This window comes from Cottoperca gobio, chromosome 10, assembly GCF_900634415.1.
Source record: "Cottoperca gobio chromosome 10, fCotGob3.1, whole genome shotgun sequence".
Lineage (NCBI taxonomy): Eukaryota > Metazoa > Chordata > Actinopteri > Perciformes > Bovichtidae > Cottoperca > Cottoperca gobio.
This window is the reverse complement of record NC_041364.1, coordinates 10364797-10390175: the sequence shown is the minus strand read 5'-3', so window position 1 is coordinate 10390175 and position 25379 is coordinate 10364797. Positions and strand designations below refer to the sequence as shown.

The following is a 25379-nucleotide window of genomic DNA, read 5'->3' as shown; positions in this document are numbered from 1 at the left end:
AAACTGACTGGATCACTGGAGGCAATGCACAGAAAACTCCTAACCAACGTTTTAGAACTCGCTGCTGTAGATACAGGCCCAACAGAGACACGACACAAGCGGTTCTGTTGTGACACACTATAAAACACCTTTATATACATTAGAAAAAACAACAAATAGCCTACTCTGGAATGGTACAAAATGTCAATCATACATCACCTGTCAAGTTGGATAAACTGGATGACTTTAAAACCGGAGCGATGAGGTTGGGTTTGCAAACAAATACAAAAATAGTTCTGATTAAAATTGAGAGACACTGATGTACTGAGAATGGGAACATCACTCGTTTCCTTTCATCATCTTTCCACCCGCCCCTCAGAATCAACACTGAAATGACACGACATGCTAAAAGAGCTCAACTCCAGCCCTCAAACAAATCCAGGACAGTGAGGCAGCTCAGAGGACGGACTTGGAGGAAAGGATGCAAGGACCATTTTTAAGCAGGTGGACCGACAGGACTGGGTGGTTCAGTTTGTTGTTCAACTGAAGAGTCATCCTGGGTCCAACCATTTCCTGTGGCTTTTTGGTGTCACTGTCGTCCCCTTTAGCTGGGAGGATAGTAGCCTTGGTTGTAATTCCAGTTCTGGTAGCCGTAGCTGCCGTACTGCGGTTGCTGGGGGGGGGGGAAAAAATCACACAAACAGAAATCAGGTACAGAACCAGGGTTATTATTAAACTGAAACTAACGGAATAAGCAGAGAAAAAGTCGTAAATTAAGACTACTACAGAGTGTTTACTTCCAGTTAACCACGCATAATATAATGTGTATATTTATATAAAATCCCTACTTTGTAAAACGATTTTTAGTTAATTCAAGCCATATTTGTTCATTTACAGATTTTCCAAAATAGCTCTTCTATTTTTAAAATGTTGCCGTCTGTGTATCAGATCCCACCGCCTCAGAGACTTCGCTTACGTCACCTGGGAAATGCTTTGTAGAGGCTGCGAGGGCTCGAAATAACTAACGGACTAACAAAGTGCATAAAAGGCTCAAAATGTCTGCGTGAGAGAGCCCTCAAGCACTGTGGGTCAACCCTAAACCATCTGAGGCACATTGGGACGTGGCAACAATCTCAATCCTACCTGGTACCAGCTGCTGTATCCCCCGTAGCCGGCCTGTGAGCTTGCGTCAGCGCCCATCACAGGAGGAGGGGGTGTGGTGATGGGGACATGAGGCATGGTAGGTGGGACTTCTGAAGAAACGGCAACAGCAGAGCCGTCGTCACTTTTGCTCAGCTTCTCCATTTCCTCCTCCCTACATTTTTTTTAAATAAAATCATTTTTACAAATGATCTCTATGCGAAACATCAATCATATGCAGACTTCAAATCTTATTAGTCTTAAAATGATTCTCCAAATTCGGTGAGATAAAATCATTAATAAGGCAGAATATCAATAACAGGAAAAAGTAAAAGGTAGATGCTGGCAGATTTAATTTAGCTTGTTTTAAGAAAAGATATTATAGGGCTCAATAATAGACAAAAAAAAGCAAAGAAAGAATTGCTCTTTAAAATAGAAGCACAATGTTTAATAGTCAATATTAAAAAGGTAAAGTTAACTTAATTCTTATACATGTTGAAGCTGTCACATTTTTCAAAAGTTGCTAACATTTAAATGACTTGGTTAAAAGAAACACACAAAGTGTCAATTAAGACTTTGAAAAGGACTCGCTACAACTCGCTAACCTGAAACCAGTCTAACCTGAAACCAGTCTAACATGAAACCAGTCTAACCTGAAACCAGTCCAGTCTAACATGAAACCAGTCTAACCTGAAACCAGTCTAACATGAAACCAGTCCAGTCTAACATGAAACCAGTCTAACATGAAACCAGTCTAACCTGAAACCAGTCCAGTCTAACCTGAAACCAGTCTAACCTGAAACCAGTCTAACCTGAAACCAGTCTAACATGAAACCAGTCTAACATGAAACCAGTCTAACCTGAAACAAAATACTATTTATGACTCAAACTATACACTATTTTATGTTAAACACTGCCGGCCGCAACTCCCAGAGAAATGTTTTGAACTTGATCAATGTACCCGTTCTCGGCTTCTCTCTTTGTTCCTCCGAGCTCCGTCAGCAGCTTCTGGTGCTCCTCATAGACAGACAGCACACTGCAGAGGACACACAGACAACAAAGAAAAACATTCAGGGGAAGAGACCACGAAGGCTTTGTTCGGTACCGTCAGGGTTTACTGAAGACTTGTGTTGAACTCTGACCTCTGGATGGAGTTGCTGTAGTCCTCTGCAAACTGCAGGCCTCTCTGCGAGAAGAGGATCTTGGTGTGTGGGGCGAGGGGAGCCGCCAGTGCTCGCGTCACACACTCCCGCACAGCCTCAGATGAGGGGTCCCCCGACACCTCCAGCTCCAACAGGTTCAGGTGCAGCTTATCGTTATCCTGAGGGAGAGAGGAAGACAGAGGCAAGATTATTTGTATGATTCATTTTGAAAGTTTCCCATCACAACTTCACAGAGCCAAATATGACGTCTTCAAATATGTTGGTTTGTTCGATCAAAAGTTAAAAAAACAACCAATGTAATGATACAGGACAAAGACAAGCATCAAATCATTGTATTCGAGATGCTGGAATCAGATATATTTGGCATTTTCTCAGTATTATTGCATGAAAACATTACATCCAATAAACAATCAAACTCTACCAGTATTGAAAGTGGCATTTTTCAGTTAGAGACATTATCACTCAGTCGGACTATTAAAAACATTCACTCAAACCATCAAAGCCTCCTGCAACAGAAAGCTTTTTGTATCATCTCAAACTGTCGAAATTCTTCAAACAAAGTAAGAAATTCCAGCAACTGCTACGCAAACTGTGTGATAGAAAATGGAGCAAGATTTTTAAAGCAGAACACCGACTTTGTTTAGGATAAAGGGAGGAAGAGGAGATCGATTAAAGGCCTGTGATGGTGTTACTGGCTAAAACATTTATACATTATAACATTTATCTCACCGGACTAATCTCCAGCGCCTCCTGTAAAACTCTGCGGGCTCTGTTGGGGTTCCTGCCCAGCTTCAGAAGCAGACGAGCAAGCTTGATAGAATAAAAGGCGTGTAACGTGGGCTTCTCTTTGGATTCGTCCACCGCCTCCCGCAGCAAAGCCTCTGATTGGTCCAGGTGGCCCGCTCGCCTCTCTAAAGCCGCCCTGCGAAGGCGGACCACCGCCAACCCTGGTAGTGTTTTCTCCAGGGCCTCCAGCACTCGCCGGGCCTCCGTTAAGTCACCTGATGGAGAAGATTTGGGAGCTTTTATTTTTATAAACAATATGCATCATATACAGTTTTCAATAGATGTATACATTCTGAAAAGAGGGACGTATAGTAACAAAGACGTACATTAACATGCTGTAAGACACCAGTAAGTTATCTTATCAACTTAGCAACTAGTTACTATAGTTAATCGAAATCAACACTGGTTTGTACAGTGTTGGCGTGTTTTCATGTTTTGTCGTACCGTGCCTCTCCTCGAAGGTGGCCCACTGCATGTGGATGTTGGGTTTGTACGCCAGGTGGACCAAACAGGCTCGTTTGAAAACAACACGCGCCTCGTCCACACTCTGCATCTCCAGGTACTGATTGTACTGAACGACACATACAAGAACACGTTACACAGAGATCATATGTCCACATTAACGTCTCATTTTAATCTAGTCTTTAGGCTCACAAGGACACACACATATTTGTATTCTTTCCCTAAATACGGGTCAGACACAAAAACACACTTCCTTACCCTGATCCAGAACTCCTCATACAGAGCGCAGGCGATCAAACAACGCTCAAAGAGGATGCGAACCTTGTGGTCGTCGTTGGAAACCGCAACTTCCACTGATTCTTCCTGAGGCTTGGCTGGGACCTCTGACCCCTCTGTGGCTGCCTGGTCTGGGTCTGGATCTAGAAGGAGACAATGGTGTCAAAACTGTGGTAGCTTTCAAATGTTAAAAGGGACAGTTCACCTCGATATAAAACAAATTGTTCCTGGAGATAACCCACAGACCCTATTGTGAGCAGTTTCATGTAGGAACTCATCTTTCTACCAAACTCCCCCCTGCCAACACCATCACCGCGCAGCAGCAAGCGAGCATCTACTGATGCCACCGACTTCCATTATATTTAAGAAAAGGCAGACGTCGCTATGGACGATATCTCCAACACTCGGCAACTACTATGTATTTTTGATATTGGGGTGAACTGTCCCTTTAACATAAATGTGTAGAACTGCTGAGACTGTAGATACAGGTGACAGTATGTTCGTTATGTGGTCACCTTGTTGGGGGTCTTGGGGGTCTCTGGTGTCCTTGTTCAGCTGAGCGATCTCCCAGTCCAGGTATGTGTGCCAGGCCCGCAGCTGGAGGCGATCGAGTGGCTTGACGTGGAAGTAAGGACGTTTGATCTGCAGGCCAGAGAAAAAGAAATCAGAAAATGTGTAAAAAGAATAATAAATATAAATAAAGAGACAACTGAATATTCAACAGAAAACAAAAATCTAATTTTAAATGTAAATAGTAAAAAAACATTAAATAAATAGTACTGCGTGTACAATTTAAATAGAAACATTAACTTTATTTTTGGAAGAGAGCAAAAAGATTTATTGATAACTTGAGTTTCGGTCAAGCTGACATAACTTACTTATTGTTTGTTCAGAAAGTTTCTATTCTAAATAATTATTTTGACAATTATATTTTTTGAATTTCGGCAGTAAAGATAGTAAAAATGTTTGTTTAGCATTTATTGCACAGTATTTAACATTTGAGTGTTGTTGCTCCTCAGAGTAAGGTATCCATAAAGTAGTTTTTCTACAGGTATTCAAAAAACAGAGACAGTAAATGATTGACTGAGTGAGGAAAAGCACAAGAATATGAGCGAAATAATAAAGTAGGAGAGTGGAAGAAAGAGAGTAAACGAAAACTCACAGCGTCTTCAAAGTGCCATCTCTTGCGGACTTCTCCCTCGTTGTCCTGGTACACTTTGTCCCTGCGAACCAGAACCTGTTCCCTAACCTTCTGCATCAGTTCCTCCTAAGCACAGAGAGCATAAATGTTTCTTTTAACTTATGTATACATGTTCAAAACTTAAAAAACAAGTATGAGGCAGTCACACGTTACTCACTGAGTCTGTGCCCTCGGGTGTGGCGGGCTCTTCCTCGCCCGGCGGCCTCTCCTCCTCCTCCTCCTGGGCCTGCTCCGCACGCTCTGCCTTCTGACTCTGACGACACAACGTCCTCAGCTCCTCGTACTCCTCTGGGGAAAGCACGTCTTTGGGCTCGTGGCCGTTCAGGTGTTCCTTGAACCTGACAGGGCGGGAGGGGAAGACGGAGCAGGACGCAAGATAAGATTAATGGAAGAAGAAAAGAAGGAGGTGTCCAAGTAAAAGGAAAATATTCAAAACAAGTTTAATAATAGACTGAAAATATTCATTATCAAAAAAACTGAACATTTATCATTAGTGAACATGGTAATGACAATAATTCATTTACATCAATGTTTGTCTTCTAATTTACTTTCAAACTACTTAAATGGGCACACGCTGTGTGTGTGTGTGTGTGTGTGTGTGTGTGTGTGTGTGTGTGTGTGTGTGTGTGTGTGTGGTCTTACTTGTCGTAGTGGGTGTTGTAGAGCTGGGTGGGGACTTTGAGGACTCTGTCCAGGACAGCTGCTGCGTTCTTCATGTTCCCCTGCTCCTTCTCCCACTCCACATAAAGATCCCAAAGCCGGTCTGAGTGGAAGTCCAGACCTGCTGCCACAACCCCATCCTCGAACACACTGAGGGTTGAGAAGGGGAAACAATTAAAACAGCTTTTACAAAAAGCAGCTTTTTCCTGACCCTAACCCTGATTTTTTTTCTTTTTCTTCAATTTCTTACGTTTATATCTGTGCAGTGCACGCCAAACAGCATAAAACAACGAAGAGTCTTAAATGAGAGTACCTGCGAATCCGTTCTGGCGACTCAGGCAGGTTCATGTCCAGTGTTCCCAGCAGCAGATTGATGTAGTGGATCCACAGATCTACACTCAGAGGGATAACCTGGAGGCCTTGAATACACACCTGACACAGCACACAACAACCATGAACATTAGTTCATAAGAACCAGTGAAAAACAATTTCTAAATACACTTACAATTATTCATAATGGTGTTGGGAAGAGGAAACACAGAGTTCTAAATGATCTCCCGTTTTACCTCCTCTGCTTTGTTGTTGTTTCCAGCGCGGCGCTCCAGGTCAGCAAATTTCTTCCAGTAGCCGTAGCAGAGCGGGTAGCGAGAGAGGAAAGCCTCTAGTGCTCTGCGTGACGCTGTGATGTGACTCTGAACAGATGAGAAACATTCAGTTCAAATGTCACGTGAGGCTTCAACAAGCCTCAAGGAGAAACAGGTTTTGTGGCCTCATGGGGACACTAGAGGTCAATAATTAAAACACATCATTGCTGAGGGACAAAAAAAGAAACAAAATATAACACCAAAATCAAACCGATGCATCCTGATAAACACAAACACATAACCGCAACCTAAATAAATAAACAGTAAAACATATACAGACATATAATAAAGCAAAAGGAGAAAAAATAAATGAAAACAAGAAAAAGAGACAAAAGAAGAAAAGGCTTTGATCTTACTTCATATAAAAACTAATTTCAATATTGTACAGGAAAAACATTGACTGCATTTCCAAAAATCCATTATTTTAAATACTACACTTAATATTATTTTTTATAAAATATAAAATTCTCACCAGCCTTCTGCTTCATTGGTCATTACTGAAGGACAATATCATTTACATACATTTTTTTATCTGAACCCCGCAGGTTCTCCTCTGTCTCTCTGCTCACAACAACAAACACACACCTCTTGCTCGCAGTACTGCAGCAGGTCAGTCCAGGTGGTGAAGTCTTGAGGATTGTCGTGGGCAGCCTTCCACAGGCGCTCAAAGTCCGCGGGCAGTTCTCCCTCCTCGTCTTCTATGGCTGGGGGCATAGAGAAGGTGGCAGGGTCGGGCCCGACGGAGACTTCAGGGGCCACGGAGGGACTGCCATTCTCTTCCGCCATCTCCGTCGGAGGCGATGCAGGAACCTCAGAAGCCTCCATAGCTGAAGAGAAGGTATATCAATAAGTCAGACAATCTACATTTACATAATTTAAGGCCATTATACAGGTAAGGCCAAACAAAAACCCAACAATATCACAGCCAGCCATTTTATAAACAACCCTCAACCATTTCAACAACTACAGCTATTAGCAAACTAAGTTAGTTTGCTGTGATGTTGAACTCTCACTGCACATGAAACATCTTAAACCTTGCTACACTTCTACCCATTTCTTGCTTATTATCAAGAGGTGTGGTGGCAACATAAACACAGACTATATACTTCTGATGACATATAGATTGTTTGTTTAATGGAGATTTAAGGTAAATTAAACTACCTCGAAAAATGCATATAGGAATCTATAGGAAAAAAGCATTCACGAATGTAATGCGATGTAATAAATGAACCTCTCACTGCTCCCTGGACAGTTTCTTAATAAAGAAGGGCCAACAGGTGTAAAAACCCCACATGCACATGCTTCAATCATTATAATAACAAGCTAGAAGTAAGTCAATCATATAAACTTTAAGTAGATAGAAGATTAGTAATGCAACTTATTTTATAAAAGCGTAATATTTAAACATTACATTGAGTATAGAGCTAGCACATTGTCAGTTAACTTTGGCATTGAAAACAAGACATGAATTTTAAAAAATGAGAAGATTGTCATTGAAAAAATATCAGATTGATAAAAATAAATGTAATGCCTGAGCTTTGTTTTTCAAATGAAGTTTTTTCAGTACAACTTTCTCAAATGTGTTTCAATGCCATGTGTTCCTCATTTTAGTCCAAGTCTTGTTTTCAATGCCACGTTTTATTTTCAATACCAAAGTTTACCGTCACTGTCCTAGCTCCATACTTGACCAGTCCAACCAGTTATGAAGCTAAACTACTGCAAGCAGCTTGGGAAAAAAACAACCAAGAAAACAAAAAATAAGAGATAATTTGAGGCTTTTATTTTTAAAACACCTCCTGGTTAAAGCTGCAGAGGTGTGTTTCATTCATTTGAACGAGGTTAACGTTACGGGTTTCATCTCCACTACAGCTGACTCCGGTAACTCTGAGTTGTTGTTGTGGACATAATTCAACTAATAATTGATAAGCAGCCGCACAATACTTTGTTAAACAGGGGAAGGTGACGGGAAGTGAGTTAAAGTTAGTGAACACAACACTGTGCTGCAGTTTCGTGGTGTGTGTACTTGAAATCCCGTTAGCCTAGCCTAGCTCGTCAAGCTTGTTGTCCTTAAAACTGGTCCGATTGGAGCCTTTATTCAAAATACTTGCAGGTGAAACAAAAGCCCATTAATATCCGTGAAACGACAAAACGGTGTATTGTATTTTCATTAATGTTAATCAAACTACCTGAAGACTCCTCGAGCTCCCCGTTGCCGCTCATCTCCTCACAGCCTTCCGCCGCCATGATGGGGAAACAACGTCTCGGTGACGTCATTCCCTCGCGACAACACACTGATTAAGACTTTTTGTTTTATTCACAGGATGAATTTACAAACAGTGAGACAATCAATACTATTTTACTTTTCCTAATCTAGACTGAACGGACAAAACATGTACTCAGACAAATCAAAAATTAAAATAATAAAAACATAAAACAAAAAAGATTGACTAAGCGATGGTTTGTTATAAATACATTCCATGGGTCAGATCATTTTCTAATAACAGATTTCTTTGGCACATTTAGTTTTCATTCATTTCAAGGAATTAACAGTTGAGTTTCATTATAGTCGCACATGGAGATGGGTGGGGTCTTTATAAATGTTGCCTTAAGAAAAAACTATTTTAAATTTAGTAAAACATTGACCATTAGGTCTAATTTCAGTCCAAGACACCAATAATGTCATTGGTTTTGATACCATTCAATTAATTGTTTCCAGAACAACTAGATATGAGAGCATGAAACAAAGTGATGCTCTGTTAACTGCCATAAAAACATTTTCTTAAAATATACAAACTGTATGTACTCATTATTTAGGCCTATAAAATATTTACCTTTTTTTATTTACCCAAATCATTCTGGAAATATTTATTTAAATAAAAGCACTTTGTTCATTTTAAATTATTTTAATTTCACATATTACAGTAACACAAATAGTTTCTTACCAGTTAGTCAAACTTATCTTTTTTGCAAGTATTACTACCTACAAAAATGTAAATTTTTCATGTTTATTTTATATGAATGTATACACTTATCTTTAAAAAAAGATTACGTTTGTTGTTTAAGAACATATCCAAACAAATATGTACACCAGCTTTGTCAAGAAAATCAACTGATGTCTCATTAAAATACAGAAATGTTGTTAGGAAAGAATAAAAAATAAAAAAAATACTTTTTACATTTGGTCAACTTTATTTTAACTTGGTCTCATCTTGTAGCGTACATCTGACAACTTTGATTGACAGTCGGTTCCTTCACTTCCATTTCCACCAATTCAAGCCATTATCAACACAATTGCCGCAACATGTACATTAATGATCATAAAAACAAGCAATGAGACAAAACTCAGAACAAAACCCTAAAAAAAGGTCCAATGATTTGATTGGACGGGACACAATCCAGAGTCTCCAGAGAATTATTTGAACATTTACGACTACTCAGTGTGCATTCAGGAAATCAAAAGGCTTTAAATGAACATTTGCTCGTGAAACATCTTTCAATTAGGCCCGTTCATTAAGATCCAAATGACGCACTGGAGATCCTGGACAGGTCAAGACACCTAGTAACACATGAAAATCTAAACAACTTTTAAAGTTCTCCCTCTATCTCAAGTGCATTAAAAAAAGAATCTAGTAAACAAAGCTGAGAAAAGAACTTGATAAAACAAAGGAAGCATGTCAACAGCATCATCAGTGGTTCAGTCCCCTGAAGCGATTCCCTCAACAGCTGAAAATCTCGTCTCTGTGCAGCAGCTGAACGACCCGAGCCCTTCCATACTGAAGCGATGATAAAGAATCATTTCCATGCACACAAATTCATCACTGAGGCTGCACAAGAATTAGCTGGTCAGCTAATTCAGCAAGTTAATGAAAGTTAAGTGTAAAGCCACACATACAGCAGACTGTTGGCAAGCTCTACCCAAATTATATGAAATGTGGCACGAGTAAAGAAGGTCGAGGTCTGAGCTGAATTAAGTGCTTGGCCTAAGAGGAGTGGAATGACTATTTAAAGAGCATCAAAGCAGAAACATAAGAGGAAATCACCAGCAGGTGGAGCATGTGTGCTTTGAATGTGAACCTTCATTTTAAATGGCAAACAATCCCCCAGTGATCTTTCTTCTTTGTGTGGATGGACAACAAAGTAGACTATAAAAAAAGAAGAAAAGAATACGAGTGCCTGAATGTTCTTTCTTTACCCCAAAGATTCATTACAATGACAATTCTCAATTGTTAACCATTTGAAAAATGAGACAAACATAATTATCTATCTAGTATTAGCCTTTTGATGTAGTTAGATATTACAGTATGACTGAACACAAGAGGGACACGGCAGCGATGTTACGTGGCTCAGTTCGACTGACAGGTTTTTGTGTGTGTGTGTGTGTGTGTCAATGTGTACATAATGTGTTGTGTTCATGTCCTTTATTTTTCATGATTCTATCCTGTTGTCTTGCTGTTAGTCCTGTGCATCAGCGCCTTGTGTCTATTCCCTCATCTTTCTCCCTCTCCATCTCTCTTCTCCTGTTCAGTCCACTTCAGTAATTTGTTTCCTCCTCTCCTGTCTCCATTGTTACTGAAGCATCACGTTCCAGTCTACCCCTGCGTTCATGCCGGGCTTGCGGAGCGTCAACACAGACATGGAGGAGTCAAAGTCAAACTCTAGCTGGCTCTCCTGACCATCTGCAAAAAAAAAAAAAAAAAAAAAAAAGAGAGACAGTATTAGAGAAAGTAGACCTTTGGAGAGAATAATTTCACATAGCCAAATGGTTCATCTTAAAAAAAAAAACATGGGATGAAAACATCCTTAGTAATACTGACTGTGCAATAACTCTGGCCGAACTACCTCCAGGCAACAACCCTCAAATATAAAACCTTTGCACCGGTGTTCATTTCGTTAATGAAAACTTTTGTTTTCTTTGACTAAGATAAGACTGAAATACCCAAAATACTAAAGCTTGGGAAAAACAAAAAAAACAAACAAGACTATATTCCTGAATCATAATTGGGAACAAAACAATTCATAACATTCTTAATTTGGCACTCGTAAAATAAAATGAAAACAAAAACAGAAGTTATTTATTCTGCTTTAGTTACAAACTATTTAGCGATGATCACCCAAATTATATTTTTTATCAATAAACTAACAAAATGTTGAGCTGCCTCTTGAGGAACAGCTGAGGCCTTTCAACAGATTCAGCACACAGTCTATAACTTTAAATGAATTAAACATGTCAGAGAAATGCTGCATGGCCACTCACCATCGGTCTTAAGGATAACCTTGCTGGGCTTACTGGCTCCCAGTATGACGATGCGTTCAATCCAGGAGCGGGTGGAAAACTGGGCATCTGGAGCCAGGTTGCTGTGGACATGGATTTAATACTTTTATTATACAACACAGATAAAGTAACCCCTATAATACAAATCATAAATGTTTTATGATTTTATGTTTGTAACACAATAAAGATCTGATATGAAATTAAATATTTAAGAGACTATTTGAGGGCAGATTTGAGCTTAAAGAGAAGCAGGTTTTTTTACAGAACTGAAACAGAATATTCTTCACTCACACAGAAGAGAGGAGGTTGTTGGCGAAGGACAGCCTCCTGTGGATGAACTCCTTTTCATAGTTGAAGGTGTGGCCATCATCTATGTAGAGCTCACCCTCTGCAGTTCTCTGTCAGACAGAAAGGTCAAAACATCAAGTATGACAGTTTAACGTGCCAAAATAGTGATGATGACAGTTTTGTCTTGCAGCGGTCACAATTGAGTTACCTGCGGGTTAAGAGCCACATATAAAGTGTAGGGATCGTGCATCATGCAGGAGGAAGACCTGCGAACTCGAATCTTCCTGGGAATAATGGAGCCGCCACGCTGGAACACGGGGATCTGAGAAGAAGACAGAAAGCTCCATATTAACGAAAAATACTATTGAAGGATGTGGAGGGCCGCAAAATGTAGAAATTGAGTATCTTACAGAACTGATGGTGACAGGGATGTAAAGGTTCTGGGCCCCATTGTGCTTCTGGAAGGTGTGGACGTCAAACCAAACCTGTGGAACACAAACACAAAAGTTAGGACAAAGTTTAGCTTTTTATTCTTCCTTGCGAATCAGCGAACAAACAACTTGGATCGTTAAGTTCTTGCGTACATCCATTTTTGGCGGAAAGAAGTCCCGTCTCGCACGCGGGCTTTTCCTGCATCACGTCTAAATGTAGTTTTAAAAGCAGACAAGACTTGTCTGGGATTCCTCCGAGTGAAATTTCTTGTAATGTGTGACCTCCTGTCGCCGATCACTCGTGTAACGTGCAGACACAACAACTTCAAGATACCCCATTATAAGACGTGTAATGTGATCAGTACAGCAGGTTGTATCGTGTGTAGGTGCCATCAGATGTGTTAGAATCTCTGACTCCGCTTCTTCCTCTTACCTCATCTTTGCCAGGCAGGTAGGCGGTGACTCCCCTGGCTCCTTCTTCAGTAACTGGGTGCACCAACAGGTCTCTCCCTGCAGAAGCGTTAAGTAACGTCAGTGGATCTGATAGTTTCAAACTACAGCTGTCTTACTTTAACAATTTCCTTCCAATTTTTATTCTAGTTTGTCCTCTTGTAACTCGGCTGTTGATTAACAGAAGTGATCCACAACCAACATGTGCCATTATGTCACAACAATAACAGCAGGACAGTGTTGAAGAAAATCATCTCTTTATGGATCAGTTTCAGGAAAACAAGTTGTTGTCGTCTCACCGATTAAGAACTCGTCATCCAGAGCGAAAGTAGCAGGATCCTCAGGATACTCCACCCACAGCGGTCTGAAACAGATGAATAACATTCACAATATATTCATCTGCAACAAAGCACATTTTTGAAAATGTCAGTGAATTCAAACCAACAACATAAAGTATTTATGTGCATTGGGATATTATGCACGATTATAATTCTGTTTTGTATTTCCATTTCCTTGTCTTGGGCAAATAACGCACACTGATGGAGATGATTTTGTAACTCATCACTACAGGCAAGACATGAAAGACCCACATAAACAATATTTCCTGCCCTGTCCTCACCTCATTATGGGCTGTCCAGTACGATGTGCGTGGTAGAACTGCTGGTACCAATAGGGCAGGAGGGTGTAACGCTGGCGAACTGCTTCACGGATCAGCGCCGTGTTTTCCGGACCAAACAGCCAGGGCTCACGGCGGGGGGTGTCCAGGTGGGCGTGGGCCCTGAAGAACGGCTGGTACGCCCCGGTCTGGTACCAACGCACCAACAGCTCAGTGCTCGGAGACTTGAAGAAACCACCAACGTCAGCTGTGAGACAGATGGGGACAGAGTTAGTGTCGGACCTGAGCTGTTCAGAGGAGGATATGAAAACAGCCAGACACAACAACCTCCTGAGATCTTCTCTCTTTAACTGGAGGGGAAGTAATGCCTTTTTCTTTAACTAAAATCCAGTTTATTTAACAGTCAAGTCAAACGCCTGGTCTGATCATGAATACGAGCTTCATACAAACAGCCAGCATGACTGCTATATATAACTGTAGCTAGGGAACCTGTGCTCTCACCATGGTTACACCTCATGCAGTTTATCAGAGCGCGTTTCCTTGACAACATTAACAAACGCATTTTTTTTGTATCACAATCAGTGCATGTATGACGCGGGGTGGTGGGCTACTTATGTTAATGAGGGTACTGACCTGTTATAACACTTTCATTATAGTCAAATGTAAACTCTAAAGGACACTTCTCAATCTGTCGCAACAGTCCAGACATGACGAACGTTTGCTTTTAATGGTTATTTATAAATTCTGTTCCTCAAAAATAATAAACTAGCGCTCTGCAGCAATGTGTGAGAGGTCGAAAAATGAAATGCACTCTTTGTTCCTTTATTACTAATAACACAATCTTGGATAAAGGCTCTTCCTTAAAATGTCTGGATTTGTTATCCATGTCTGATGAATGTAGAGTACAGTACCTGCTTACAGACAAAGAGTTTCATCCAGCTCACTTTGTGTTGTGTCTACCAACAGTGTTGCTGCTTTATGTTTGATGCGTCTGTGCCTCAGTTATGTGGTTTAATAGCTGTAATGTCATATTTGTTTAGACATTGTTTGACGCGCATGGAGTATTATTTTTGTTCTTCCGCTGTCATTATGCTATTCCTCTTATTAGTCATGTTTTCTAGTGTTCTGTAAGCGGATGTAGGCTGGGCACTTTTATTTTTTGCATGATGCTTTGAAAAATAAATTACTTACAAGTATCTACTAATGTATAAAATAATGGTGTTCAATTTGAACTAAGATATAAAACCATATGGAATTACAGTTTCAATGAGGTGCTATACTAAATTCACAGCAACATTAGTAAACGCCACATTGTATAAATAGTGCTGTATAATTACTGTAAAACACCAACAACTGCTTCAGAAGTCAGCTACAAAACTCTTCAGCAGTCATCTGGATATTTCTGCTATTTCATGCAAGTTGCTAAGTTTAGAACAAAAAAGGGACAAACTAGCAGTGTAACAGCAGACTGTAAAGCCTGATGATACTCACCGCCACAGAAAGAGATTCCAACCAGGCCAAGGCTGAGACACATGGGGATAGAGACCTTCAGATGGTCCCACTCAGCAGCATTATCTCCTGTCCACACAGCACCTACAGACAGACACACTTTAACACTCAAGGTCCTGCGCTAAAATAGTCTGGCACAAAAAGTTACTAGATAAGGCAGAACGTTTTTTATCCTGAGGGAAATGGCTGTGCGGCAAGAGTGCAAATATTAAAATGTAAAAAAAAAAAAAAAGGTGCAAAACCAAAATATAGGCAATCTTTGCAATGCCAAAAACAGAGGTTAGCAGTATGGATCATAAACTGCAGCTTGTAGTGGAGTAATATGTAAAGTAAAAAGCATTAAAGGGTTTACCGTAGCGCTGTGAGCCTGCAAAGAAGGCTCTGGTCAGGACAAATGGTCGCTCAACTCCTCCCGACCTCTGGATCAGACCCTCCGCTGTGGCCATTTGCTGCAGGTTGTAGACGCCATAATCAATGGTATTTCTACCAACATCTCATTTTTGGAGCACATTTGGTTCTCTTTCAAAAAGGAATTTGTGAACTACGACAGAATATATCCTAATCACCAAGACTATTTTAAAATCATAATATCCCACATTCCACTGCTAGAAAATGGTAGTAGAACGTCGAGGTAAAGTATGGCAATATATTTTTAACCTATCCAAAGTTGCCCAAGTTTAATAGCTACAGGTCATCTTATTTAGCTAAAACATTGATTTCTGTTCAGCACTATGACCAACAGCTTTCTGTTTGGTACCAAAATGTTCTACATATCTTTGACACACACTAGAAATTAAGTTTTGCAGTCTTTTTCTAAGCTAACTACAGTGGCCACACGACAAGTCAAATTCATGCATGAACACCCAATCTGACTGAAAAACATAAACAAGGATAAAATGTTAAGAAATATTTCACAGAAAGATTCAGTCTTTCAGCTAATAGCCACAGACTGATGAGTGAACTCACCACATAGAAGCCATACAAGTTGTGCACGTCGCGGTGCTCCCAGGCTCCGTGCAATGCGTCCTTGTGCATGGTCACCTCCGGCCCGTTAAAGACCGACGGCTCGTTCATGTCGTTCCATGTGTACAGGTTCTCCATGGAACCCTGGAGAGTGGACAAACATTGTGGATGCAAGTCTTGAGGACAGACAAACCATTTTATGGGAAAAGTGCCATTTGAAATCCATGAACAGTCGATACACATGGGTGCATAAATTCTGTCAATGGCCAACAGAAGAAAACCGGGGCTTGTAGTTGGCAGCTCCCAGGTGAGAATGCGCTAATGACACAGAGTTGCAGAAAAGGAGCTTGTGACTACATCCACATTTAACAGTTTTACAATGAAAACGATCTCTGTGCACACAAGCGTTAAACAAAGTTTCAGAAATAATCTAACACGCCTGAAAATGCATTTACACAGGGCTTGCTTGTGTTAACCGGAAGCAGATTTTAAAAATGCTTAATGTGGATGGAGCCTGTTCCCAGTTAAATGAAGATAAAAACGTATCATGTTTATCAATGTGCGAGTTCTTCAATTGTTGTCGTTTCTTATAGAAAGCTAGCACAAAGAAACAGCCAAAATGCTAAACCTTCAGAATATAGTTGCAGATTAGTAACAGTCTTTAGATGAGCAACAGAGAGACAACGGTCCTCCAGACTCACCTCGTACTGATCGTAGGCGAACATGCTGGCCCACCAGTCCCTCATGTCAGCACGGGTGAAGTCTGGATAGCCGGCACTACCTAAAGGACAGAAAGGAATGCGAGAGAAATGGTCATTGTAATAATCTCTGCACACTAAGAGACATGTTTCTCAGTAAAGATCCAGTTCATTAAGTAGATTCATAAATGCGTTTTTTCTACATTTCTTCTGGTGATTGAAGCTGCGTTTCTTACCAGGCCAGCACCAGCCCTCGTAGTCTCCACCATCTTTATTCTTGATATAGAAACTGCGACTGCGGATTTCATTATGGATCTTGTAGTTGGTGTCTACTTTGATGTGAGGGTCCACAATGGCCACCATCTATACATTTTTTTTGAAAAAACAATTTAGTAAGACTGAGCAGAAAATCATGAACGTGTTCATACTGTGCTGCAGGATTTTAATACTGAGCTTTCGGGTAAAGTGAAATGAAAAGTAGAATAGACACAGGAGAACTTGAAACCCACACAATTGTGGATCCTAATATTGTGTGCTGGTAGAGCCCGGCAGCTGTATAGCCTACACACACACACACACACACACACACACACACACACACACACACACACACACACACGCATTTGTTGTCTAATTTGCGCAGATATAAAAATATATAAAAAATAAAGAATATAATGCAGAAAAAGCGGCTCGGGTTATTAAGAAAAGGCGTCATTCAATAGTTTGGTCCAGCACAGTTTGTAACCTTTGTGTAGGCCAACCCGGAAGTAAGCGTCGCCCTGGTTCCCTCGACAAAAAGCTAATGGGATTTTTCCCATTGTATGGATGTTGGATTATTTGTCGTATGTACCTTGCGTTTCTTGTCCATGAGACCCTGCAGCATCTCCTTTGGTGATGCAAACTTGTGTGGATCCCAGGTGAAGTAGCGCTTGCCATCCGTGTGCTCAATGTCAAGCCAGATATAGTCATAGGGGATGTCATGCTCATCAAAGCCCGCATCCACTGAAGTCACATCTTCCTGATCATTGTAGTTCCAGCGGCACTGGTGGTAACCCACAGCAGCGAGGGGAGGGAAGGCCTGGGTGCCTGATGGACGACAAGAGGAGGTAAGAAGAAGCGAGGAGAGGAAAAAAGAAAAAAAAAAGAAAACGCATGAACACAAATCATTAAGGATCTCTTCACATCGAGATCATTTGAGACAAATTGTGTCGTGCCAGAGATGGATTAGCATTTGGCAGTAAAGACAATTACTGTCGACAAAAACAAAAAAAAAGGTAAATTATTGGTAGGTTATTATACCCTTGTTTTAATATACCGACATTAACTTTAGTATTCAGAACTATATTGGAAGGACGAAGGAAGTGATACATCCAAAAAAGGCACTAAGTGCCAGAAGCCTATTACATAATAATAGTCAGTCATTTTCCTACCTGTGAGGGAGGCATACTGAGCGAAGACATCTTTGGGTGTTGGACCAAGCATAATAAAGACATCGATGATGCCGCTTTCAGAGATCCAACGCACATCTGTCTGTGGAGTCTCACTGGAGCCTTGAACATAATCCAGCATTTTTCCAAACACGGTCTGGAAAGAAACAAAAGTGAGCAAGTGGAGCTCTGGGCTTTGGTGTTGCAGACATTGACTACTGGCTATTTTTAACCAAAACAGTCCCAGGACTGAAGGAAAAAGGAAAAAAGGGACATACCTTTCCAGCTGTGTTGGAGCTGATATCCACCCAGGTCTCAGCAGCATTGAGCCAGAAGATGCCGGTGGTCCGCTGGGCGTTGTGGGCCAACATGACTGGGACAGCGCCGTAAAGGGCCATAGGGTTGTACAGTTCGTATTGGAACACATCCAGGTTATAGAGGCGATATGGATCTCCATTTCTGAAACAGAATACACACTCAGGCTTGATCCAAAGCAGCGAAGACGCAACCAACAAATTCAAATTCTATATATTTTTTTTAAGTGAAACCTGACTTCTTGTTGACACTCACTCTGTGGTTTTCAGTCTGAGGGTGTCTGCGTGTTCTGGGATGCCGTAGACGTGCTCCACACCTGGCAGCGAAAAGTCTAAACTAACAGCAGATGGACCTGTGAGGCGAGAGCAACCATTTATCAGTTAAGAGAAGAGTCAACCCTAAAAACATAATTTATTTCAAAACACACCTTCAATCTGGTTGGAGTTCAGAGGGTTAAAGCAAAAAAAACAAAAAAAAACTTTTAGTAGAATTTACCATTAGGTTTGCTATCCGAGTGAGATTTAAAGGTTTCCTCCCACATCCCGTCTTCTACTTTCTCCTCCTCTTCTTTTGCGGTCTGGCAGGCAAACAGAGAACAAAAATGTCATTTACAAGAGAAGAGAGCATAAGAACAGTGTTTTAATTAAATTAAAAGAGGAAAATAGTTTTTATTTTAGTGTGTAGTACCTCGGCCTGCTTTGCCGGGTCAGTCTCCTCCTTCTTCTCGGCCTCTGGGTCTGCCTGACTGCTTCATGACACGAATAATGGAGGGGGGGTGAGGAAAGGGATTTAGGGGAAAAAAAAAACGTGTCACTTTGACCAAGTCATGCCATCTTGAGACGAGTGACAATGAGTATAATTAGACTATAATCAAAAAGGAAAAGGACATACAAACAGAGAGGATGGTGAATGCCTTGTGTCTCCACAATGACAACTTACTAAAGTCTTGATCGACTTAACTTTAATGACTAAGGGGACTGAGCAACTCCCTACCTTGTGGCTACTTCAAGCTCAGCATTATGGGACAGGACCTCTAGAGGCTACTGCGTGCAACACCTGGTACCAAGTGGATCCCCGTATACTGTGGCGTGATCAAGGCCATAGCATTGCATCAACTGCAAACAATTTGGTAGTGACACCCTCTGTGGAGGTGCACATCTGCACCACAAGCAAGAAGCAGTTGTACCAACATTTATTTTGTAAGCTTGTCACATTTCAGTGGAAAAACAAGGCTCTTGCGTTGCGTGTTCTGTGTTGCACCGCACAGGATTCTTGGGGTGAGTGGGGAGTCTGTGCAGTTAACTTAAAGACAAATATCAATTTATGAATACTTAAGTACTCCACCAATTTAGCATTGCACTATTATAACATTAACAGACTCACGATGGATATAAATTGTCTTTTTTATTCAAAACCTGGTGCCTACATTGCCCACAATGCATCTCCAAACTTGACCGCCAAACGTACAGCTGGATATTTGAGTTTTGTTACGCTCGTAGCAGCAAATGTAGCCTCGAGCTGCTAACCTCAAACAGAGATGAGGAGCATGCTACAGGTCTCGTAAACTCACTTCTTTCTAACTCCACAACCCCAGACTATTTTAATTTTCAAACTTGTAGTCTTTAGCTCCAATTCAATTTATCAGATGTCACACATCTCCCTCTGAAGCCACAAAAGGCTTTAGAAAACTAATTCTATTAGTATTATACTATTTGTAGAATTAGATTCCAGTGGTGGCAGCACAGGATTGTTTTTCACTTGTGTGATTCAAACATTGCCAATAACTCCAGAGCTTTGTGAAATCCAGAATTGATAGAAAACTGAAATATTCTTCAAAATTGATATTTGTTGGCATTCAGCCTTCAAAAACAACATTTTACTGAGGTCAAAAAACTGTTTGCTCTACCACTTGCCGCACTCAAAGGGAGGCACACAGTGAGGAGTTAGTCATTAAAGAAAGTTGATTTAATAAATTAAAAAAAGACAGATTATTCACTTTATTCAAATTAAGGATTTAGTTTGAGGACCTATATTGTCATTTGTTATTGTGCAGCTTCACTCTAACACTATTCATTATTTGTAGCCTCCATCCTAAACTGCAGTCACACTAAGGGCTTCAATGCAGGACTGTCACAACACAAACACAACACTGATCAAGGCTCCTACAAAAGTTGTTTTTCCACATTAATGAGAGTATGGCTTTAGAGCTCGAATGAAGCACTATCCCAGAAACAAATGCAGCTCTAACCCCGTTAAATTAAATTCAAACTAAAGTATAACCACAAAGAGATGATGCTGTTGGGTTTGGGAACTGGGCTGCAGTACTGGAATATAAGACACTAACTAGACAGAAGACAAAAAAGCATTGCTCCTATGTGCAGTCTAAACTGGTCCACACCTGCTGCAACTAGCATTATATTTACTCTATTGCAGTTAGCGCTCACCACGAGCTGAGCAAGCATGAAAACTAGTTTCAGTCAACAAGACCGCCCAAGACACACAGTCATGCAGGAGCAATGTTAGATCTGCTACAGTGACGCTCTACTTAGACAATTTGGTTAATCTGACACTGAACTGACAAAATCACAGCAGACCCTACATCATTCAGGTGAAAGTGTTCTTTTTGTTTTTCATGATCAGGATGATTTTTTCTTTGTTTCATGAAATGAGACGAAAAATCTAAATATAAGTGGCAATTATTTAAATATTAGTTTAAATGATCCTTCAAAAATATGAGGATGATATAAACTGGACTGAAATCTTAATTATGGGTCGAATTAAACACCGACATGCACACACGCACCCACACCGCTCTCTCTCTCACTCAGTCACATTTATTGGCAGGTAAACACTGTACTTGGTGTGATGGGTGTCCCTACGATTTTTGTCACTATTGGCAGCATTAGCACAAGGAACAGAATACACACTTACAAATTTTAAGGGTCTTTACCTAGAGAATACCCTCTTGATATTATCCCACACGCTAGCCACTGTGCTAGTTACTTTATAGGAGAAACTAGGATGATAGGGAGAAGACAGAACAACGAGTCAGAGACAATACTCAAAAAACAAACCATTTCATGGAAACAAAAATCTAAATCATCCACTGAGTGAGGACGTGGATTAAAAAGAGAGGGCTGGCATTTGTAAATGTGTGTGCATGCGTGGTTTCTCACGTGTCCTTGCGCATCCTCAGGTGCTCAAAGGCCAACAGGCCACGTGAGTTCAGCGACATCAGCACTTCTCGGCCTTCCATGATGTCCAATCGGAAGGGCCGGGCGCTGACAATGACCCTCTGAGACTCCGCTCCCAGGGACAGCACCACCCCGTTCTCATCCTGAGACAAGAGAGACAGGCTGAGGGAGGGAGGGGGGAGATAGAAGTGAAGTTAAAGAGAGGACTTGGTTTCGAAAACAAAAAGTCAAGTACATTTTATTTATATAGCCCAATTTCACAAATCAGCATAAATGGGTTTTTACAATCTCTACAGCATACAACACTCTCTGCTTTGACCGTCGCGTCGGATTAGGGAACATTTACCAAACATAAATACATTTTTTCAAAAATAAGGGGAAAGAAACTAAAACATAAGAACTCCATTACTTACTCAACGTCTACATCAACGCTATACATTTGTCTTATTAAATCCTAATAAGCAAAAGGGTTGAACTTTGAAGAGATTCTGAGAAGCCAGAAGATAATGATCTGAAAACATCAGCTCTTTTTCAAGAGGGCTCTTTTATTTTTACTGGAAGAATTTCAATTGAGCTGTTCAATGCAGGTACATGCCTCAACCTGCAGTAGAACACAAGGATGTTTTTGTTTCCTTTAAATAATTTGAATTTTTCATTCAGATGCACCTGAGTAAATTCTTTGGAGACACCCATTTACTTCCTTAACTGGTCTTTTTCACAACAGAGTTTGGCTTTGAGCACAGGTGTTACTAAAAACTTTAAACAACGGCTCTGTTCTATTCCAATGTCCCAGTAAGCCTGCTTGCCCTATACCAGGACCCTGAAACTCAAGCAGCTAAATGGAATTCAGCCATCATCAATTGTATTATTCAGACCCCTGCTTTTCCTATCGAGACATGTCAAAATGGTCTCCTTCCATATTGTAAATCTGTTTACAATATGTTACACAGTCAGTAAGACCCTTGGGAGACTTACGGCTCAGTAGGTGGGTCCCTGATGAGCACGTCTGGGACCTCATAGCGAAGCTTCAGCGGCTTCAGCTCATTAATCTTCACCCTCGTTATGTTTCCCTGGAGACGATAGAGCTCGAGCAGCAGACGCACCTGATAGACATTGATGGGGGTTGGGTGGGGGGGGGGGGATTTCATTACTCTCTCATAATCTACAGCAGAGGTCGGCAAACGGGTTTAGCCAAGGGCCAGTTTTTTTCTCGGCATTACAGTTGGTTTGCCATGTTAGACATTTGGCTTTGATACCACAAAGAAGGGAAACTGGTAACGTGCGACTTCATAATAGCATGAAAACTTCCCGATCTGGGAACATGCTTAACATAAGGCGATATTTATTATTATAGTTAACAGTTTAAAAATTCTAATTACACTTGTGATTTAAAGTACATCTACATCTATCTGGCAGCCAACTTCCTTCATTGTGAACTCCTGTGTGGGATTTACCTTATTGTTGTCATTGATGAGCTGCAGCGTGAGTCTGGTGTTGGTCAGCTCCATGGTCTCCAGCAGCGCTCGATAGGGAGACTCACCAGGCTTCAACGCTCGCTGACGCCTGTTTATAAAATTTAATAATAAGAGTGGACAGCCGTGAAAAAAACAGTAACCGTGTGCTTTTTACCCAGCAACTGCAACTTTAAGTAAATAAATGTATTACTTTTCTTTTTTATTACTTTCATTTTTATTGCAATTTCAGCTCAGGACAAAACATGAGAATCCATATAACATTAAACAAAAACAACAAAAGATACAAAACATTTTAGGGGTAGTTCAGACAATACATCATCATTATTCCATAACTTAACACGTTACTTGTTGACATCATGTTTCATGTAAATTGGCAATTTGTCCCCGTTCTTGTTGAAGATATCGCTTTTATTTGAAGTTGGCTTGTCAGGTTTTCCATTGAATAGATATCCCAGACAAACTCAAACCTGTTCTTTCCCTAGAGGCTCAGCTTCATATCGGTTTCTTGTTGGATCTTTTTTGCTGGCTATAAGCTGAATTTGCGCCAGATATCCATCTCGGCTTTGTACTTCCTCCAGAATGTTTCCTCAGTACATGACAGCCAAACATACCCCATTATGTCTTTAAGAGTTAATTACATTATTCCAGAAAGGCTCTTGCTTAGTGCAGCTCCAGAAAACATGGGTATGGTTTGGCCTCCAACATGGTTGCTTCAGCGGTCTGCTTTTGATCTGGAATCCCTGACTATGTTTAACTAGGTATTATTAAAAATAATATGTTTTAATGAAAGGAAAACCATGGTGGCAGTTGACCTGAAATGTTAACCTGCCACAGACAACATTTACCCTGTATTTGGCAGGTGCTAATTTCATTCCCTGCTCGTGAATTAGTAGCAGAACACAGTATCATACACATTTCAAACCATTCTTTGTCTGAAATGTATACATAAAAGCTGTAATTCGATTTGTTTTTTATGTCTAACGTTGAGCTTCCTCTACCCTGCCCTAAGGCTTTGTAAATGTATTATTTTTTTCAATTTTGCACTCACTTGCAGAAGGAACTCTGGTCACAGGTCTTGAAGTTGCCCTTGTCCACAGCCCACGTCCCACTGAGAGACACGGCCAGCCAGAGCACCAAGACAGGCGCCATCCTGCAAAGAAAATCAAGGAGACAATCTATATTTAATATGGTCCCCTCTCCAAATCATTGACTCACATTTGGTTTAACAATGCCCAAGTAATTACCCAAGAGGACCCCAGCCAAATTACACCACTTGCACACGAGTTAAGCTTATACAAACCCCACACACACACATCCGGACTTTGATCTCTCTCTGCTGGTAAAATGTGTCCTCTAGTGAAAATGTCACAGGCAGCTAACCCATTTCCCGTTTCATCATCCTGCTTCAGCTACATTGTGCAATTATTAACATTTAATAATCCCGTTGTTCATGTTACACCCTGAGCATATATGTAAAGACTTATCTCCAGCTCACATTACTCATGTCAAACCGGGTGATGTGTTGTGCTTGAAATGACGCCAGGAGACAGTATTAGCTAACGTATCCGCTGGGCTAAATAAGCTAGCATACGATCGGATTTATGGAACAAAAATACATTAGAAAACAGACACAAATTACAAATTCTACGACAATAATGAATCAGTCTTTTACAGACGGACTATCGCCTGGTTACCTGACAGCAGTGTTGTTAATTACCTTTTAGGGTGAGGATTATCGTGCTAACCTTGCTAACAGCGGCACAGTCAGCCTATTAATTCAATTGAGGGGGTTAGAGACTTTCCCAGTATGATTTACCCTGTTGGCCGTTAAACCGTGAAACATTAACATTTGCTTACACGTCTGCTAAGTGTTTACCCTCAGCGATAACCCCTGGACTCCGGCGCGCTGATAATTGATCAAACAAATGACAAATATACGATGAAACAGCGGACCTGCTTTGTCTTACCTTTCAGTGAAGGTGGCCATCTTGATTATGCAGCCGTTGAGATCCGCCCATTTCAGTCCGCTACAAAAAAAAAACCGTTAAATAAACTGAAATATATTCGTCGGTTTTTGTTTTTGTTGAAACTAATAAAGATAGTGTGAAATAAATGATTAGATTACATTTACTTTATGGACTTTAATTTTACTCAATCGTGGTGTTATCTTTTTTTTTATCTGGTTGACGTTAAAAGGAGGATGTAACGTAAACTTTGTTTGCATATTCATCCTCTCAGACACGGACACGTCATCTCAGTGAAGAGCACACATTTAATATTTGTTCAAAATCTCCATCACACAACAAATCTCCAGACTCTCCAGAATAAATCTAACTATTTTACTCATAACTTTCTCAAAATAATGACTTACTATCTCAAAAATTCTGACTTAATATTTCAAAAATAATGAGAAACTTAATGACTGAGATA

At 40.6% G+C, this 25379-nt stretch overlaps 2 protein-coding genes across 9 annotated transcripts; both read right to left on the bottom strand.

Annotated features, from left to right (window-relative positions):
* Window positions 1–102: 102 nt before the first annotated feature.
* Window positions 103–8653, bottom strand: LOC115014693 (pre-mRNA-processing factor 39). 2 transcript variants are annotated; one of them, XM_029441726.1, is made up of 15 exons: window positions 8498–8653; window positions 6897–7138; window positions 6234–6359; window positions 5981–6099; window positions 5650–5817; window positions 5165–5345; window positions 4969–5073; window positions 4322–4448; window positions 3789–3949; window positions 3513–3639; window positions 3012–3283; window positions 2262–2440; window positions 2081–2155; window positions 1123–1294; window positions 103–652 (listed from the first exon to the last, which is right to left on the bottom strand). In XM_029441726.1, the coding sequence occupies exons 1-15, from the start codon at window positions 8583–8585 to the stop codon at window positions 584–586; spliced, it is 2211 nt and encodes a 736-aa protein (XP_029297586.1). In that variant the 5' UTR covers window positions 8586–8653; the 3' UTR covers window positions 103–583. The 2 variants fall into 2 exon arrangements, with proteins under 2 accessions (XP_029297586.1, XP_029297587.1); XM_029441727.1 differs by lacking the exon at window positions 8498–8653 and adding an exon at window positions 7973–8180.
* An 810-nt stretch (window positions 8654–9463) lies between these two features.
* ganabb (glucosidase II alpha subunit b) lies at window positions 9464–24966 on the bottom strand. 7 transcript variants are annotated; one of them, XM_029441722.1, is made up of 26 exons: window positions 24807–24883; window positions 24667–24718; window positions 23998–24099; window positions 22929–23037; window positions 22450–22577; window positions 21457–21636; window positions 21231–21296; window positions 18968–19028; window positions 18776–18857; window positions 18536–18632; window positions 18244–18424; window positions 17969–18122; window positions 17389–17624; window positions 16775–16901; window positions 16542–16621; window positions 15844–15984; window positions 15230–15326; window positions 14860–14961; window positions 13372–13615; window positions 13052–13116; window positions 12736–12812; window positions 12282–12356; window positions 12080–12193; window positions 11875–11981; window positions 11566–11666; window positions 9464–10987 (listed from the first exon to the last, which is right to left on the bottom strand). In XM_029441722.1, exons 3-26 carry the CDS (start codon window positions 24096–24098, stop codon window positions 10878–10880), a joined length of 2835 nt encoding a protein of 944 aa, XP_029297582.1. In that variant the 5' UTR covers window position 24099; window positions 24667–24718; window positions 24807–24883; the 3' UTR covers window positions 9464–10877. The 7 variants fall into 7 exon arrangements, with proteins under 7 accessions (XP_029297582.1, XP_029297578.1, XP_029297579.1 ...); XM_029441718.1 differs by lacking the exons at window positions 24667–24718; window positions 24807–24883 and adding an exon at window positions 24917–24966; XM_029441719.1 differs by lacking the exons at window positions 24667–24718; window positions 24807–24883 and adding an exon at window positions 24917–24966 and having other exon boundaries at window positions 18968–19025.
* Window positions 24967–25379: the final 413 nt, after the last annotated feature.